General features: G+C 44.4%; 1 protein-coding gene across 3 annotated transcripts in view; it reads right to left on the bottom strand.

Annotated features, from left to right (window-relative positions):
* LOC119031409 (short transient receptor potential channel 4-like) overlaps nucleotides 1–11020 on the bottom strand; it is a 28640-nt gene extending 17620 nt beyond the window's left edge. Inside the window, exons 1-3 of one of the 3 annotated variants that reach the window (XM_037119856.1) lie at nucleotides 9665–11020; nucleotides 5363–5592; nucleotides 3748–3966 (exon numbers count right to left, since the gene is read on the bottom strand). In XM_037119856.1, coding sequence (XP_036975751.1) covers nucleotides 3748–3966; nucleotides 5363–5521 — 378 coding nt within the window. In that variant the 5' untranslated portion in view covers nucleotides 5522–5592; nucleotides 9665–11020. Of the gene's footprint in view, nucleotides 1–3747; nucleotides 3967–5362; nucleotides 5593–6088; nucleotides 6107–6130; nucleotides 6191–9664 lie in introns of those variants that run through there. The other 2 variants (XM_037119857.1, XM_037119858.1) reach the window with 2 other exon arrangements.
* Nucleotides 11021–16098: the final 5078 nt, after the last annotated feature.

Here is a 16098-nt window from a genome sequence, read left to right as displayed (position 1 = left end):
ATCCCTCTTATCACCCACTCCAGCTAAGCCCTTGCACTATTCCCATGTCACTCAGTGCGAACGCGTGGCTGCAGAGCAGTAGCCGAAGGCTGGCCCTCTTCGCCTCTTTTAAATGAAGGCTTATTATCTGATTTCCGTGTCGAGGGAGAAAGGGGACGGAGAGAGAGAGGGAAGAGATAGTTGGGGGATGGCTGGAGGATAAACCTGCGATAGGTGGGCGCAAACAGAAGATGTATGGGAATAAGAATGAGGAGAGAGATTCACGAAGATGCATGTTAAGGTCATTTGAAGTTTGAGGGCTAGTAACAGATGCACGGAATGTCTTCTCTTCGTCATCTTGTCCACATATACAAACAAGCTAATACTTCAAATCAATCTCAAGATTTAAATATGGGATTTAAATGTATTTTAAAAATGCCAAATCATGAATTGGAATCATAGCTACATGGACGTTTGCTGCACTGCTAGGCTATTTATATTCAGCTGGACTGTTTTTTTTTTTCATTGTCAGATCGAACCGCTATTTCTGCGGTTTATCGACTGACCAAGATGTTGGAGCATTTTTGTCAAACAAAGGAAACTGGTAAGTAGGTGGTGAGTTAGCTTTGGCTATCTCAAGTCACTGCTGATTGGTTTTTAACCTGTGTTTTGGATCCCTGCACGTTCAGATGGTTGTGTCGTCAACTAGTAAAGCCGAAGTTCAAATGTATTTTTAAACGGTTTACTGGCTTGCCAAGAAAGTTACAGTAAACAGGAAACAAAAGCAAACAAAATGCACCTTTGGTTTAAGTGAACATGTGGATTTATCTGGGATTGAACACTGTTAGAAAAAAAAACTACACAACTCAAAGGTGTGTCTTTTATTTAAGACATTTTAATGCAGAGTTATCACATATTTTATCTTAAAACCAAAACTGGCATTGCTAGAGGGAAAGTCAGGATATCACTGAAGTCATTAAGAGTCATGCTCTGGACTCCATCGGTGATTGACTGACCATCTCCATCCATAGAGGTAGGAAGGCACTTTTTTGCTGGTTCGCTGATGTGTTCATGAATTACAAAGATGTAACAGACGATAGATGTGAATGCACATCGAAGAAAAGATGAGACATTTACTGTCCTTCGGGGGCTGTGTTAGAAACGTTCCACCTCAAAAGTCCTCTATTATGAGCAGAAACAGAAATAGCATCTTTCGAAAACTCTGTGTCGACGTCTCTCCCAGAGGAACAACATGTGCACGAAGAATCATTAATCGTGGGATTAGTTCATATTCTCCAGAATGTTTCAACATCCCACTTCACCGAAAAAAAGTCTTTTTTTTTTTTTTTTAATCATGTGGACGTCAGTTACTCGTTGCAGTTTACCCTCTCAGCAGTCACAATGCGGCGGCAACTCCAAAGGGTGGCGCGGAGCCGTGTCTGAGAGTTGTCATAATTTCGCAGAGGAGGGTGATCTAATAAGCTACGTACTCCGCTCTCCATGTGGGAGGAGGAGGGACATCAAATAATCGACATCAAACAGCCCTGGCCCGGGCCCAAGCACGGAGCGGGAGGAGGGCAGGGTGCTAGATGTGCAGTTATGATAATAGCCGAGAATGGGAACGAGAAATTACGGCCCACTTGTCCGCGTAATGCATATGTGTTACTCATATTAGAAATGACGCGTTCGCCATCAGCATGTTGATGAGAAACGCAACATTGGCCCTCCGTGTGGTTCTGCTTCCACCGTGCTCCTCTTTTGCAGCCTCCCCGCTGGCTTCTCACCTGTCATCCCACAACATCACGTGTGCTGTTTTCGGATAAAAGCCGGTGTTAAAATGGGACGCCAAGCTGTCTGTGTTTTTGAATGACGCTGCAGAAAAACAAGCTCCAGTCTTTGTGGATGCGAGCACGATCGCGCTTTACTTTACATAGCGCCTTGTGTCGCATGTAGGCGGAGGAGGGATCCCCTTATGTAACTATCTTTATGTACGAGTGAAGCGGGTTGCACAGACCGCAGAGAAAAAACAACGGAGGACTGATGGAAAAAGAGCAAACAGCAAAGCAGAGAGAGGCGCCCGAAGGCCCTTTTAATTGAGAAATGCTGAGAGCAGCGGTGTCTGTGCCTCCGACGGATGCGTATCTGCGGGAAAATGCACAAATCTGTTTGAAAAGCCAGCATCCGGTGGGCTCCTCGGCAAGAAAAACAAATGAGCTGCAAACACTTGCGAGACGGCTGCAAACCAATCGCTCAGACGGCCGGAAAAATAGAAAGACAAATACAAACAATTCCAGCAAAGCATGAAATTAACCTCGTCATTAATAAAACCTCAGCGACAGATAAGATGCACTTTCCTCAGACAGGCTTTTAATGTAATCAATGATCATCTCCTGGGTCAATTTGGCAGCGCTGGAGTGCTTTATTTTCCGCAACCCAGTCATGCGATGGGGCACAATCTTATGAGGGCACGAAGGTGAAGAGGAAATGTGGAAGCTGATGGATGTCACAGCTGAGGGGTTCGGACTGGAAATTGCCGGCCCTCTGGTATTCCACTCCCTTCCGCATCCATTTAACAAGACGGGCCCGAGCGTTTGTTTCGCCTCCTCGCTTAATTTTCATTTCACTTTATTTCATCGAGGCCAAAAAAAAACGAGCATGGCACGACAGGGCACCAGCATCTCCCCCTTAAGGTGATGGATGAAGCCGAAAACATCTGCTGCGTTGTGGTTTACGGCGCATTACAGATAGGAAGAGGAGGAAGAAGACCAGCATGCGTGTGTGTGTGTGTGTGCCGCACACGTGTGGCGGGAACGAGCAAGAACAAAACTCTTCTCGAGCGGAGCGCAATCAGTCGCGAAGGGGCATCAATTTGAAATTAATTTGACTGGCGTCCCTTTCCGATTACAGTAATTAAATCTCTTCAGAGGCAGTTCTTATCGACTGGAGGAAGAGGTTTATTTATGTGCAGCAATGTTTTACAACAGCGAACTAATCTAAATCCTAAGATTACAACAACAAAAAAAAGAAACGCTCAATGTACATCATATTTTCTCACGGCTGGCTTTTTTCCGAACCTGCTCGTTAAATCTCGTTCCGTACAAAAAAAAAAACCTGTTCCTTTTCTCCTGATGACAGAAAAGAAAAAAAAAAAAGCTTATGAAGTCAGCTTTTTTGAAGTGTCAGCTTTTGTGGTTGCCAACAATACTGGGTCAATTATTTTGGATGGTGTTAAAAAAAAAAAAAAAGCTCCGGGCAGCAGCACGCAGCTTACAAACCACACAACAAGCGCCAAAATGTTAGTGGCCGAAGCTGCACTTAGCCATTCATTAAAGATCCGAGAGTTGCTCCTGTGATTGGACGCGAGGGCCGCCGTGCCAGTGGCCTCATTGATCAGCTCTCAGGGGGTCTGAAACAAATCTCCCCTGTCAGACTTTTTTGTGTGTGTGTGTGTGAGTTGCGGATATGGAAATTTGTGCAATGTCGTATCCTATTGAGTGGAATACGGTTTTTATACCTCCTTTTGGAACAGAAATAGCATTAGCATCTTCAATATACTCCAAAAACAGAAATATGTCTATGCGGAAAATACCAACACGATGATGCAGTTTGGTTGCATATTAATCTGAGGGGCATGTCTTTTGGAGAGAAGGTCAACACCACCAAGTTTCTCCGCAAGCACACCCCTCCCCAGCCTCGTCAGCAGCTCACCGCTGGTGACTTTTAATTTGAAAACTCACTCCACTCCCACCAGTCCCGGGCCCCGCTCACCTGCATGCCGCCGCTCGGCTTCTTGTGATTCAGCAGCAGCTCCACGGCACCCACCACCTCCTTGCGTATTGCGTGCAGCAGGGCATCGCCGACGTAGACGTTGAAGCTCAGCAGCAGCTCGATGATCTCCAGGTTCTCGTTCTCGATGGCGATCAGCAGGGCCGTGCGGCCGAGGGGGTCGATACAGTTGATGTTGATCTTGAAGTAGATCTCCGCCTCCTGACGAACGAGAAAACTTGGGATCAGGGGTTTGTTTCGGCAGCTACTTTGGTGCTTGGTTTTGCAAGAGAGCCATCGATTAGAGGGGTAAATACTCAGTGAAAACATGCCGATTTTTAAGGGGAGATGTCTGTGTTCGTTTTTTTCTTCTTCGGGCTCGCTCCCATGTCTCCTGTCTTTCCTTTCTGAAACAAAGCGACATTTTCTAGCTCGCTGCAGGATCCGTCCACACCCCCTGTTCCCTCCCGCGCCGTTCCCATTTCCCCCATGCACAATAAATATGGATGACATTTCAAATCAAAAATGGGCTCTATTTATGGCGTTTTTATTAGCTTCTTGGCTGACAATGCCAGAGACAACGTGGGCGAAATGTGGGAAGAATTATAACAAAGACTGGGAAAAATAAAGGGGGGACTGGATTCGACCTCGAGTGGGCGATGATTCAGAGTCACTTGGCAGACATTGTGTGTTAAATTAAGTGCGCGTCATCCAGTCCGTCTTCAGCATGCCAGTTAACACGGGTCGGGGTGATAACGTGGCACCTGATATAGTCAGGATATAATAAAGACATCCCTCGTCATGGGTTGTATCACTTTGTACTTTGCAACTGTTGGATGTCATAGATTACTGTGAGGGACTCGTGTAGCCTGCTTCTCGGTCCCTGCTTGAGTCTAGCAGCTACTAGTACAACACACCCAAACCTTTGACTGAACTGTTGGCTTTCCAGTTGCATTGTGGGTAATCTGGGTGCCAGGTGTTGACAAAAAAAAAAAAAATGAAGAATTTGAAATAAAAATACAATAAAATAAATCTCTGGTTCTGCTGCGTAGATTTTCAGGCAGACTGCAAACTGTCGATCACGAGCTCAGAAATGTGAAAGGAGCGCAATGCTATTGATAAGGCTAGGCTAGGCTAGGAGGCTAAAGGAACACGGAATTTTCAGCACTGTAGGCTAACGTGGCTTGTACAATAAGACTTTAGAGAAAACCAGGTGTTTTTGTTGCGTTTCTCTTTTACCTTACTGCACTGTGTTGCATTGCTATGTGAAATTTCCCCGGTACTGTGAGATGCTAAACAGCTGGCCCTTTAGCAACAGTAAGGGCCCGCTGAAGGTCTGACAGTCATGTCAAAGGTAAATGAAGGCCCCAGATGTGTTTGGAAATGAGCGGAGGATAATTATGGCTGCGCGTTACCCATAAATCTCCCAACCAGTTCTCAATCGCTCCAATTAGATTCAAGCTACAATATCCATCCATTCATCTGTCCATAATTTAGAGTTTCATTGACTGTATGCGCTCATCCATTTGCTAATCGAATCATCCGTTCGTCCATGCGCTTATTCACACACACACGCACGCACATTCACTCACACACACACACACACACACACACACACCTCCAGAGCCTGTTTGACGCTGGCGTAGTCCCCCTTCTCCACAGCTCCGAGGTAGGCCTTCTCCAGAGGCGACAGCTCCGACTCGGCCCGCACTATTCTCAGCGGGATGCGGTCCCGGTATGAGGAGCTGTCAGTCCGTCGGTAGTATAGTTGTGACATCTCCCCGGGCTTCAGCTCACCAGCACCCTGCTCAGTCTGCTACAGCTGCTGCCAGGCTCGGGGAGTTCACACTAGAGGGGACAGGGAGCAAAGGTGTTACAGGGAGGAGACGCCCGCTGTTGTCGGCTTCCACTTCCACGAGCGAGAAAAGATGACAAAGAGAGGACAGGGACCGTAGTGAGAGGAAATACTCAGGAAGAGAGACGCGAAGCAGGTAGTTATCCCTTTATCACCCAAAGATAAGCTTTCAGAGCTCGCCCGCAAGTTCAGCGAGAGGCTTTTCACACGTTATGAATTGAATTTAAGCCTGCCGAAACTTGTTTGCTGCCTTGGGTTGTAACTGACACGACATTAACGTCACTCAAGCTGCATTTTTTGGTGTGAAAATGGAGGATTTAGGTTTTTCTGATCTCCTGGCGCTTGGCAGAATTGCATGAACACCGAAAGATAACCAAATCTGAGCGGAGAAATTTCTCATGCCGCTGCCTTGTGATCTCCGCTGTGCTGTTAGTTAAATCTAAACTCAACAGGAGACACACATGAAGAATTGACAGGTTGGTTTCGCACATCAGACATCCCTGATATACAGCATCGCGCACAGTGTCGCACCTGAGATGACGGAAGTGAGTTACTAATAGCTTTAGTCAGTGTCATTAGCGGTGGTGGCTAATTGATCGAGAGCAGCTGATTAGCGGTTGCCTGGTGACAGGAAAAGGATGCCTCCGGCTATTTTATCTGCGTGGCGTCGCCGCTGTGACAGAGTGACTCTGAACGGCGATCGCCTCACAACACGGCAGCGGTCAAGATCTCTGGTTCTCTGAGTCTGGCGGTGACACTGAACATGTTTCTGTGACAGTTTCATCATGAAAATTAGATAACCCTTTATCTGGAGTGTGCAGCCATCATTCTGAACTCCTTCTATGATCATCTTTCCATTTAAACCGTCTGTTCAATTTAACCACCTATTACCAATATCAGTAGCTGTGTTAAAGGGTAACTCCACCAATTTTACACATTATAGTCTGTTAACAGATCTTGTACAGTACTACTGCATATGAGAAAAAAGATAGTATAAAGCCTTTTGCAGCTGCGGGGGAAGCTGCGTGTATTCTGATCAATTGCCACCAGCGATGACACTCATTGGCGAAGCTGCATTGTGGGTAATGTAGGCACCTGCTTTTGAAAATGAAGAGGAATGTGTGGAATGAAGAAAAAAAAAAGCAGCATCTCTGCTCTTAACTCCTGTTAGAAAATGTAGCGTCTGCATTACCCACAATGCAACCACCCATTGAGTTTCATCACTGGAGCCAATTTATCCAATCACATGCAGCTCCTCTCAGGAGCCACGCAAGCCTTCATGCTACTTTTTTTTTTTTCACATGCACAGTGGTATTCACTAAGACCCGTAAACACACTTTTATATGTAAAATTGGCGGAGTTAACCTTTAACGGTGAGTTGACTACAGCCACTGAACAGCTGTTCAAAAAGTCAACATAAACTTAAGGGCAACACGAAAAAACAGGGGGGTCACGGATAAATAAAAGCCTGAGACAAAATGGAAAAGGTTACACGTTATGTAGGAGCAGCAGGAGTTCAGGCGGCTGCCCCCTCCTTCAGGAAACTCATTACTCTCTCTACGTGACTGTATTAAATGAATAATGAGTGGATTAACAGCCTCGCAGCAGCCCAATTAGTTTATAAGAACAAGAGGCAAAACACATCTCTTTTATGAATATGTGTAAAACCGTTCTTGCTGTGCTCTGTTTCCCAAAATAGCATATGTAAAGGAACAGTTCAACGTTTTTGGAAAGACGCTCGTTTGCTGTCCTGCTTAGTCAGGTGAGAAGAGCGTCACAGCTATTTGAAGCCAGAGGCGGCGGCGGTCATTTCATCCTAGCTTGGCGCTGATAACTGTAAAGTGTGAAGCAGCGAGCTTCCGGCTCTGTCCACAGGTGAGAAAAAAATCTGCCTGCCAGTGTCACCGCTGCCCGCCAATTAACACATCATATTTTGTCGGTTAAACTTGTCCAAAAACTGAAGTGTAAACACGACACGTTCGCAAATATTTTGGCAGGCGCGATAACTTCCTGGAGTCTCCGTCTCTAGTCTTACCGGTAAAATAAGACAAGCTAAGCTAAGCTACCAGCAGCTGACGGCAGCTTCATCCTTAGTGTAATGATATGAGAGGTATCACTCAATTGCCTTGTTTAAGCCTGAAAGTAAAAAAACAAAAAAGGCCAACTGTTCCTTTAACTGAGTTCACACGTTTCAAGTTGATGCCGTTTCATCTTGAAGAACGAGCAGCTCTTTTTTTTTTTTCAGAGGCAGCTGGCAAAGCAATCCAATCATGTGGTTTTGAACCAGCAGCTCCCCACAGGAATAAGGAGACTGAAATAAAAGTTTAGAACACCAAGGTGTAGAATATTAAAAAAAACAACAGCATGTAACTCGCTGTCGGCTGGTGTTTCTAAGCAGCATTTTTTCCACATTGCACCACCTGTCATCTTCTCTTCACAGGTGCCAGAAATGCTCTCCGTGCCCTCTAACTCCCCTCCATGAGAGGAAAGAACCTCAAATAATCATCATGAAAAGAAAAAAAAAAAAAGACACGCTCCATTTAGGACGTTAACCGGGGAGCTCTTTCGCTCGCCGCTCTTCACACCTCATTTGAGATCCTGGGCGTTAGTTTGATATTGCTACGGTTCTGTGTGGAACAATTTCATTTTTTTTTCTTTTTTAAAGAAAAGCAAATATAGCCTCTGAAGCGGCCACATGGGACCCTGCAGTCGCCAGCCGTTGCTGAATCACTTCCAATCTTGAGACGGTAGAGTGAAAATCACGCGCTGTGCAGGGAGAGGGCATCGCACTGAAGACTTTACTCTAGTAAAAGATAGATATTGGCGCCTATTTGGAGCTGCTTTTCCAACTGCTATAATTGTTACGCATTGTTTTTTTCGAGGATTGGCATATCTTAAAGGAGCACTATGTAGTTTTGGAGGAGAATCAAGCTCAGATTTTTTTTTTCTCTCCATAACAAAATAAACAGGTTGTAGTCGGAGGAAAAATTAGATCTGCAGAACACGGTTTGAAGGAAGAAAGGTGGCAGGGTCCGCCACATGTGAACAGTATGAAATTGAAAGGTGGTTTATTCAGTCATATCACTAATATGTTTAGGCATAGAAATTAAATAAATTTAAAAAAAACAGCCAAGGAATATCTTCCTCTAAAACTACACAGTGCTCCTTTAAATCAACATAATCCTACTTCTCAGCGCCAGATTTCAAATTAAAAGCAACAAATTAACAAAATTATAACTTGCAAATATTTGTATATTAACAAAAAAAACAACACATTTGTATTTTCATTATAATCAGCTGTGCTCTCTCTTCTCTTCTTCACTGTCGTGTGAAGTATGCATGTCTCACGTCAGGTGACCCGGACGCCTCAGCCAGGTACATATTTTCCTCCACTCTGCTCGTGCGTCAAGCGCTGATGGTTCAATTACTGTTGATTGCTCACAACATACAGCATCTATGAATTACGGGCAGAAAAAAAAAACACCAGCACAATCGAGTGTGTGCATGGCCTGCTGATATCTGTGTGGCTATTATTGTCACACACACACACACACACACACACACACGCACTCAGCCTCCCGTGCAGAGGGCTATTTCTTTCTAGTAATCACAGTTTCCTGGAATCAATATTTGGAAATAGAAGGGAAAAAAAGAGGAGCCACTGCGCTGCAGCTCCCACGAGCGCGGTTGCAGGACTATGCGTGCTTAAAAGAAATTTAAAAAAAAAAAGTTGCATTGATCAGACAACACAGATTCATGCAGCGCCGTGTAGAAAAGACCCACAACAGGTCTGCGTGGATTGGCACGACGCATGTGGCCGAGCGGCGCTCTGCGAACACTCACAGGTGACATGTGGACATTTTCATCTCTGTGTTTGTGCCAGAGAAAGCCTCCAGGGATACCAGGGAAGTGCGTGGGTAGAAAAATGGAAATAGGAGAGGACTCTTCTCTGTGGCTGCTGGGGTCCATCACCAGTAAATCAAGCCGAGGGACCCCGAAGGCGCGCAGTCACATCTTTTAATCTGGAACAGGCAGAATGTGCGTTTTAAGGAGCAGATTACTCACCTGTGGGATGTTGGGCATTGGAACTTGGAAGATCAATATTCCTCCTTTGGGAAAATACGCCTCGACGCCTCACGAGGGCTGAAAACACAGGAGTAAAATAAAAAAGCTTTAAAATCAACTTCTCGAATTCGGCATCCCTCAAACGTGGAAAAACTGCGGCGTGGATCTGCGTGGAGCTCGTGAACGTGCGGTTGCCTTGTGCCAACGGGTCCGTTTGTCTCTCTTTCTCCTTTTTTTCTTTTTTACTCTAGTCTGCATTCTCCCCTCTCATGTTTGGAGACTTAGTAGTACTCCCACTGTACATCCAGACTCGCTCCGCTCTTGATCACGACTTCCATTCCAGTCTTATTATGGGGGGGAAAGAAAAAAAAAACGCAGAGTGGCGCACACCGCATTCAGCTCACCGCGCAACAAATCCTGGAAGACGAAAACAAGAGGGAGAGAGAGAGAGAGGGGGAAAAAAAAGCGAAGTTTCCGACTCCGTCCAGTTTCCCCTCCAGGGTGTGTTTTCACCTCCACTCGTCTTATCCACCTGTTGGTTGGGGGTTGGATTGGGCACAAAGCAGAGCCTCCAGAAATAAACGTGGAGCGGCCAGATGCCTGGCAGGCGGTCTGCAGGGCGCTGCTGCAAGACTGGTCGTGCGCACTTGGAGACGCATTGAGCACTGTGGCACTGCATGAGTCGGGGGGAGAAAAAAAACAAAAAAACAAACACTAACAAGCAACTCAGCCAGACAGTCAGCCTCTGTTAAAACAAGGAAAGATCAAACTTAACACAATGGCATAAGACACAGTGCAGATTATTCTGAAAGCATCTTGGGTTTATTGATTTGCACTGAAAGCCAGAGACATTATCTTTAAAACTGACTCTAAGGCGCAATTCTGCCTATACAGCTCAGATGTAAACGGCATTATGGGCCACATACACACGGCATAATGTGACACATATGATAAATGAATGCATCACATTCTGTTTATTCAAAGGTGTGTGATCTCCATGTAACATCCACAGATCTAAGTGCAGGTTCTGTGACTTTTTCAGTTAAGTGGTAGAATTACTCATCATGAGGTTGGTCACATTCAGCCTTCACTGCCAGGAGCCTGAGAAGTTTCTCATCACGTGAATAAAGGCGATTTCACCACAAACTTTTTTCAGGCAGAGCTGCTCATCATCAGACTGCCATTAAAGGAACAACATGTAACTGTCGGCTGTTTCCAAGCAACGTTTTTTTCTTTTCTTTCTCACAGGTGCCACTTGAAGCGTCAATGCTTTTCGATGGCCTCTGAGAACTTGCGATAATCGCCAGGAGAATAAAAAGATTTCTCCTCCATTTTAGAACTTCTCTTACTGGAGAGCCACTTTTCACACCTCATTTGAGTTCCCAGGCATTAGTCTGATATCACCACAGCTCTGTATGGAACAATTTCGCTTTGAAGGCAAAATATACCTCTGAAGCAGCCGCATGGGGATCCTGCAGTCACGTTAGGAAATGTAGATCGTCTGAGACAACTTGGCACTGAGAGTGCCGATATGCCTCTCGTTCACTTTATAAACTATGAATGTGACACTGTGCGTTCTCTGTACGGTTTGATAGGACTCATAATCCTGGTACTGGGTGTTGATTTTAATGTATTGACTTCACATTGCGATACATTCTAGATGAAAGCTCAGATGCCTTTTTTTATTGTTTTTACATTTCTGCAAACCACGGATATGTTGAAATGTACATTTTATATACATCGTTTCACCTTTACAATACTTTTATGAGCTGATATTCATGTTGAGAGGTGAAGCAGGTGACGGCGACATTAAAGCTGGGCAAGCCAAAGACCACTGTTCAAGACAGGGTTTCAGTATTTGTAAGTGCCAAAACCACTTGGGTGTCTTTGACAAGACTTTGGGACGTTTTCCAGCTGTGCTCGTGGCATCAGAAGCGAAAACTGTTATCTCTTTTTTTTTTTTTTGCTAAAGAGGGCCCAAATAGAGGACACTGAGGCAAACAAAATGCAGGTTACAAAAAGGCAGGTGATGAAAGGCTGCCAGCAAAACGACAGGCACAGGAGAATCCAAGAAGAAAACAAACTGAGGAAAAATACAAGAACTTGGGACAAAGCAGAACGCCACAGGGGATAAAGACACAGACGCAAGGCAGACGAACCGATGAAGAGTGAAGGAATAACACAGGCGTAAAAAAAATACATTTAAAAAAACAGAAGCTGTGAAACTACTTACCTACAGTAACCGGGGGCGTAAGCACAGTAAGTCACTGAAAATAAAACTGAAAACCGAACCTGAAGACAAGCAAGGCTGCAACATAAATAAAAGTCAAGTTTCAACAAGTCTGTTGTTTGCAGAAAAACTTTGGGTTTATTGCAGAAATGCCCAGATTCGGCCAATTCTCTCCCTAATTTTTTATTTTTTATTTGATGGAAAAAAAAAACAAGACAGGACAGGACAGGGAAAATTGTGATGATATACTGTGGGATATTCATGAGGCCTGTGTTCTGGTCTTGATAGCAATAATAATAATAAAAAAAAAAGTCTTATACTGTGATTGAAAATACAGCCAAACCTTTCACAGTGTATTATTTAACACTAACTCTTTATTCATCAGCGGGCCGGTCACGATGCACATAAAAGTCAAATTATGTATCAGGTTGCCACACTACTTTGTTCCCAACAGCTTATCAGCTCACCGATCATAGTTCAAACACAGCTTCCATCTCTCTCTCTCTCTCTCTCTCTCTCTCTCTCTCTCTCTCTCTCTCTCTCTCTCTCCCCCTGCCTGACTTGCAGGCCTGTTGACGCTGTAAATTCTTCCTAATAGTGTGTAATGCTGTTGAACCTCCTCTGGCATGTTTATAGTCTCGTGGCCAGATCCCTTCTTTGCGGCTGTCTGTGGATACGTTTGTGTGTAGGTTTATGTTGGAGGGGTTCTGTCCCAGTGAAAAAGTGACCGGGGATAGAGTCCTGCATGTGGAGAGCCTCTGATCATGAGAGCCACTTAGACACTGAGACATTTGTTTGCGGAGACTGGACAGAACACTGATTTGTCGTCTTGAACCAATCAAGATTGTGTTGAATTCGTACTGTATTTTTAATTTTTTTTGTACGATGCATGCTGATAAATACTGTATGGACACTTTAAACACACATCGATTTAGTGATTCTAGAAGGAAGTTAAAGAACCTCTCTCTCTGTCCCTGCACTTTTGGCTCCCTCTTAAGGCTTTTCTTAATTAAAAATAATTTACAGCTTCATGTCCCCAGCACTGCTAATTTCTTTGATGTGCTCTATAGAGTCAAATTAAATGGCTGCACCCGTGGGATAACAGGGTTGCCTGAAACCCAGCCTGAAAATCCCACATGGAGGCTTCTCCTGGGTGTACGGCAAACTCTCTGAATCAGCTTTATTGGCCGAGTAGCGTATGTTTACACATGCGAGGAATTTGACTCCGTTGCTCCTTAGTTAGACACAGAGCCAAGAACAATTTTCAGGAAGATAGAAAAATACACACGGAGATAATCACAGGGACAACAAAGCCGAACAAAGCCTAGTTAAAGCAATGGGCCACGAGTAGGTAAAAACAAAACAAAAAAATGGATTGGGGGAATAAATATAAACGTATGAAAAGCAATAATGAATGAAATGTCTGGCATAAATACTGAATGGGTTTATATATTGTACATGAAGTAGGTGGATTTGTACAGTGTGCAGCACACATACATGTCCATATTCAATATATGCAGTGTGGCTATGTATAATGAGTAATGATGGTGATACATACATGTCAAAAAATAAAATAGTGTGCATCTAAACTATTAAAGCGGCTAAAGAGCTTTTTATTATTTGTCGATTCTGGCGGCCCCTGTGGCCAAAAGCAGTAAGAGCACGACGGCCTCTTGTTGTTAAGATCTTGATGAGGTGACATATCTCTGATACAGCTCCTCTTTTTTTTTTTTTTTTAAAGGCAGCTCTTTTCAGGATTCATGATGATGATATAATGCTGTGTAGGTTGTGTGAATTGTTTTCTGACACTCTGACATGCATCATTATGACAAATAATATTCACCTTCATGGGTCAATAACTACATTTGTTTATCCAATGAAATTGATGAAGGACACACATGCTCACAGACAAACATAGCAGCAATGAATTGATCATGACAACAAGGTGAAAAACTAAATTAGATTGAAAAAAAAAGACATTAATAAAGTCTCTCACCATTCTGTACCAATAAAACAGACATTGTACTCACTGTCATTTAAAGATATAACATGTAAGATTTCCGCATTAACTTGCATTATCGCAAATGTTTCCTGCATCGTTCAAACTCAGAGAAATCAAGTGTGTTTTAATTGGTTGCCTGTTGCTTAAATAATAATATTATATAGTACAATGATAATGCATCAGACAAAGAAGTTGGAGACGTGGCCTGCTGGCGATTTAGCTTCTGACAATTTTCTTTTAGGAGCATCTTGATAACAAATATCCAGACATAGTCTTCCTGTTCTGTGTACTGATCATTGTTCACAGTCCAATTTACAACCTGAGACTGTGAGTTGAGAGAGAAACAATAAGAAAAACTAATAAAAAGCTAAATCTTCATCACATTATAGCCCCACGCGCCTTGCAACCAAAGCCTGTCCCGACACGAACTCTATATTACTCAGACTACAATGTACAATGGACTACAAACGGAAACCAAAACGGTTCCAAAATCCTGTCCCTTGCCTCCCAGATTCTGCGTTCATGAGCAGATACTTGTTTAAAAGAGATTAATACATCAATATCTCTCCGCTGGCTCGTTTCCTTGCGTATGCTGATGAGCAGGTTTTCAAACAAAAAGCTGAAGCAGGATTCAGGAGCACGCAGAGCGCATTTAAATAATCTCCTTTACAGAGTACAGCGGAGTGTGTGTGTGGCTGACAGGTCAGAAATCAGTAGACATTATTGAGTCTATAAATAGTCGAGAAGCTAATTCTTCTCCCATAAAAGGGGCCTTTAAAGGGGACTGATTGGAGCGGATATTTAAACAACATCCAATGTGATGCGGAGGGAGAAGCGAAACAGGAGACTCTGCTCGCCCCGCTCGCGCTGATTTATTCACATTTTAAAATGCTTGCTCATGACAGCGCAGACCTTTTGTCGTAATGAGGGAAGCACTAGCTGAAACAGGGGGAAGCACAGCACAACCTCTGCCCCGAGGTGCTGTGGAAGCGGGGGGGGGCCTTTTCTATTTCACTTAGCTGCCCGGCGGCGATCATCAAGTGTTGTTTCACCCGTTATTAATAATGTTACAACATATTGCAGAGCGAGCATAAAGACAGTGTTATTGCAGTAGCTCGTTGATAAGACCATTTCACAAACTATTCTGCCGTTGCAGCACATTCGGAGCTTTCGGGGATGTTATTTTTGAGTCCTCTTGGCTGCTTCATCACAGCACCATTGGAGACAGGAAGTAGGGGTGCTACTGATGGGTGCTGCAGCACCCCCCGCCCCTTGCCCTAAAAAGGCATCCTAAAAAACGACATTTGATTTCATATAAAAACCCCCTTTGATCGTGAAGCCTGAAGTTGCTTGACAATTCTCTGATGACTCTGCCAAGTGTAAGAAGACTGGAGTTAACCGTGACAGACAGGCCGATCGGCGTCACATGCAGATGAAAAGAAATGTCCGTGACGTGTAACATTTGCTGAATTTACAAGAAGGACCCAATAATTAAGGATTTGTTGTAAAAAAAAAAAAAAAAGTTTATACATTTTCTCCTGACTCAACAACTGTGACCCAGGGGTAGAGCGAGCGTCTGGTGAGTTGCCCTCCCAGTCCATTCAATGCTGTGACCTACAGTGTGTTCATTTCCACGTATGCAGTCTGCTGGGTCCAAACTGATGTACATTTACATTAATAACTAATCAAAAAACATGAATGTTGCACATCCCTCATTGTTTGGACCGATATCCTGGCCTTCCCAGCCGTGACGTCCAGCGTCCCCGTGTAGCGCCGGTCGCGCTTTTCACACAAAACGCATGTCTTTTTCAGATGCTAATTTATGAACGAGCAGCGAGCGGCCTTGTAGTTAAGGGTTGCATGAGCTTTAACAGATGGTGCTGTTCTCATCAAGGTAAGGGGAGACTCGAGAGAATGAGCAGCAGGCTGTTTCTGCGACTACAAAGCAAACAGGCGCCCTCTCCGTCTGTGAAATGTAACGTGCCCGCTACTCCGAGTCGGAGCATCCAGTTGGCAGTGACATCTCCCTCTGCAGTCCACCCCCCCCCACCCCCGTCCGTCTGCCTCCTCCGTCTTCCCCCCTTTTTTTTCCTGTTTCTATCTCTCCCACGCACTGTCTCACACCGCCGCAGGTTAAACCCACTTTTTTTTTTTGAAAGCTCAACAAAGAGTTGGACCGCTCTCCGTTGCAGAGGTATTTGT

Source organism: Acanthopagrus latus, chromosome 13 (assembly GCF_904848185.1).
Source record: "Acanthopagrus latus isolate v.2019 chromosome 13, fAcaLat1.1, whole genome shotgun sequence".
NCBI lineage: Eukaryota > Metazoa > Chordata > Actinopteri > Spariformes > Sparidae > Acanthopagrus > Acanthopagrus latus.
This window is presented reverse-complemented; position numbering and strand designations above follow the sequence as displayed.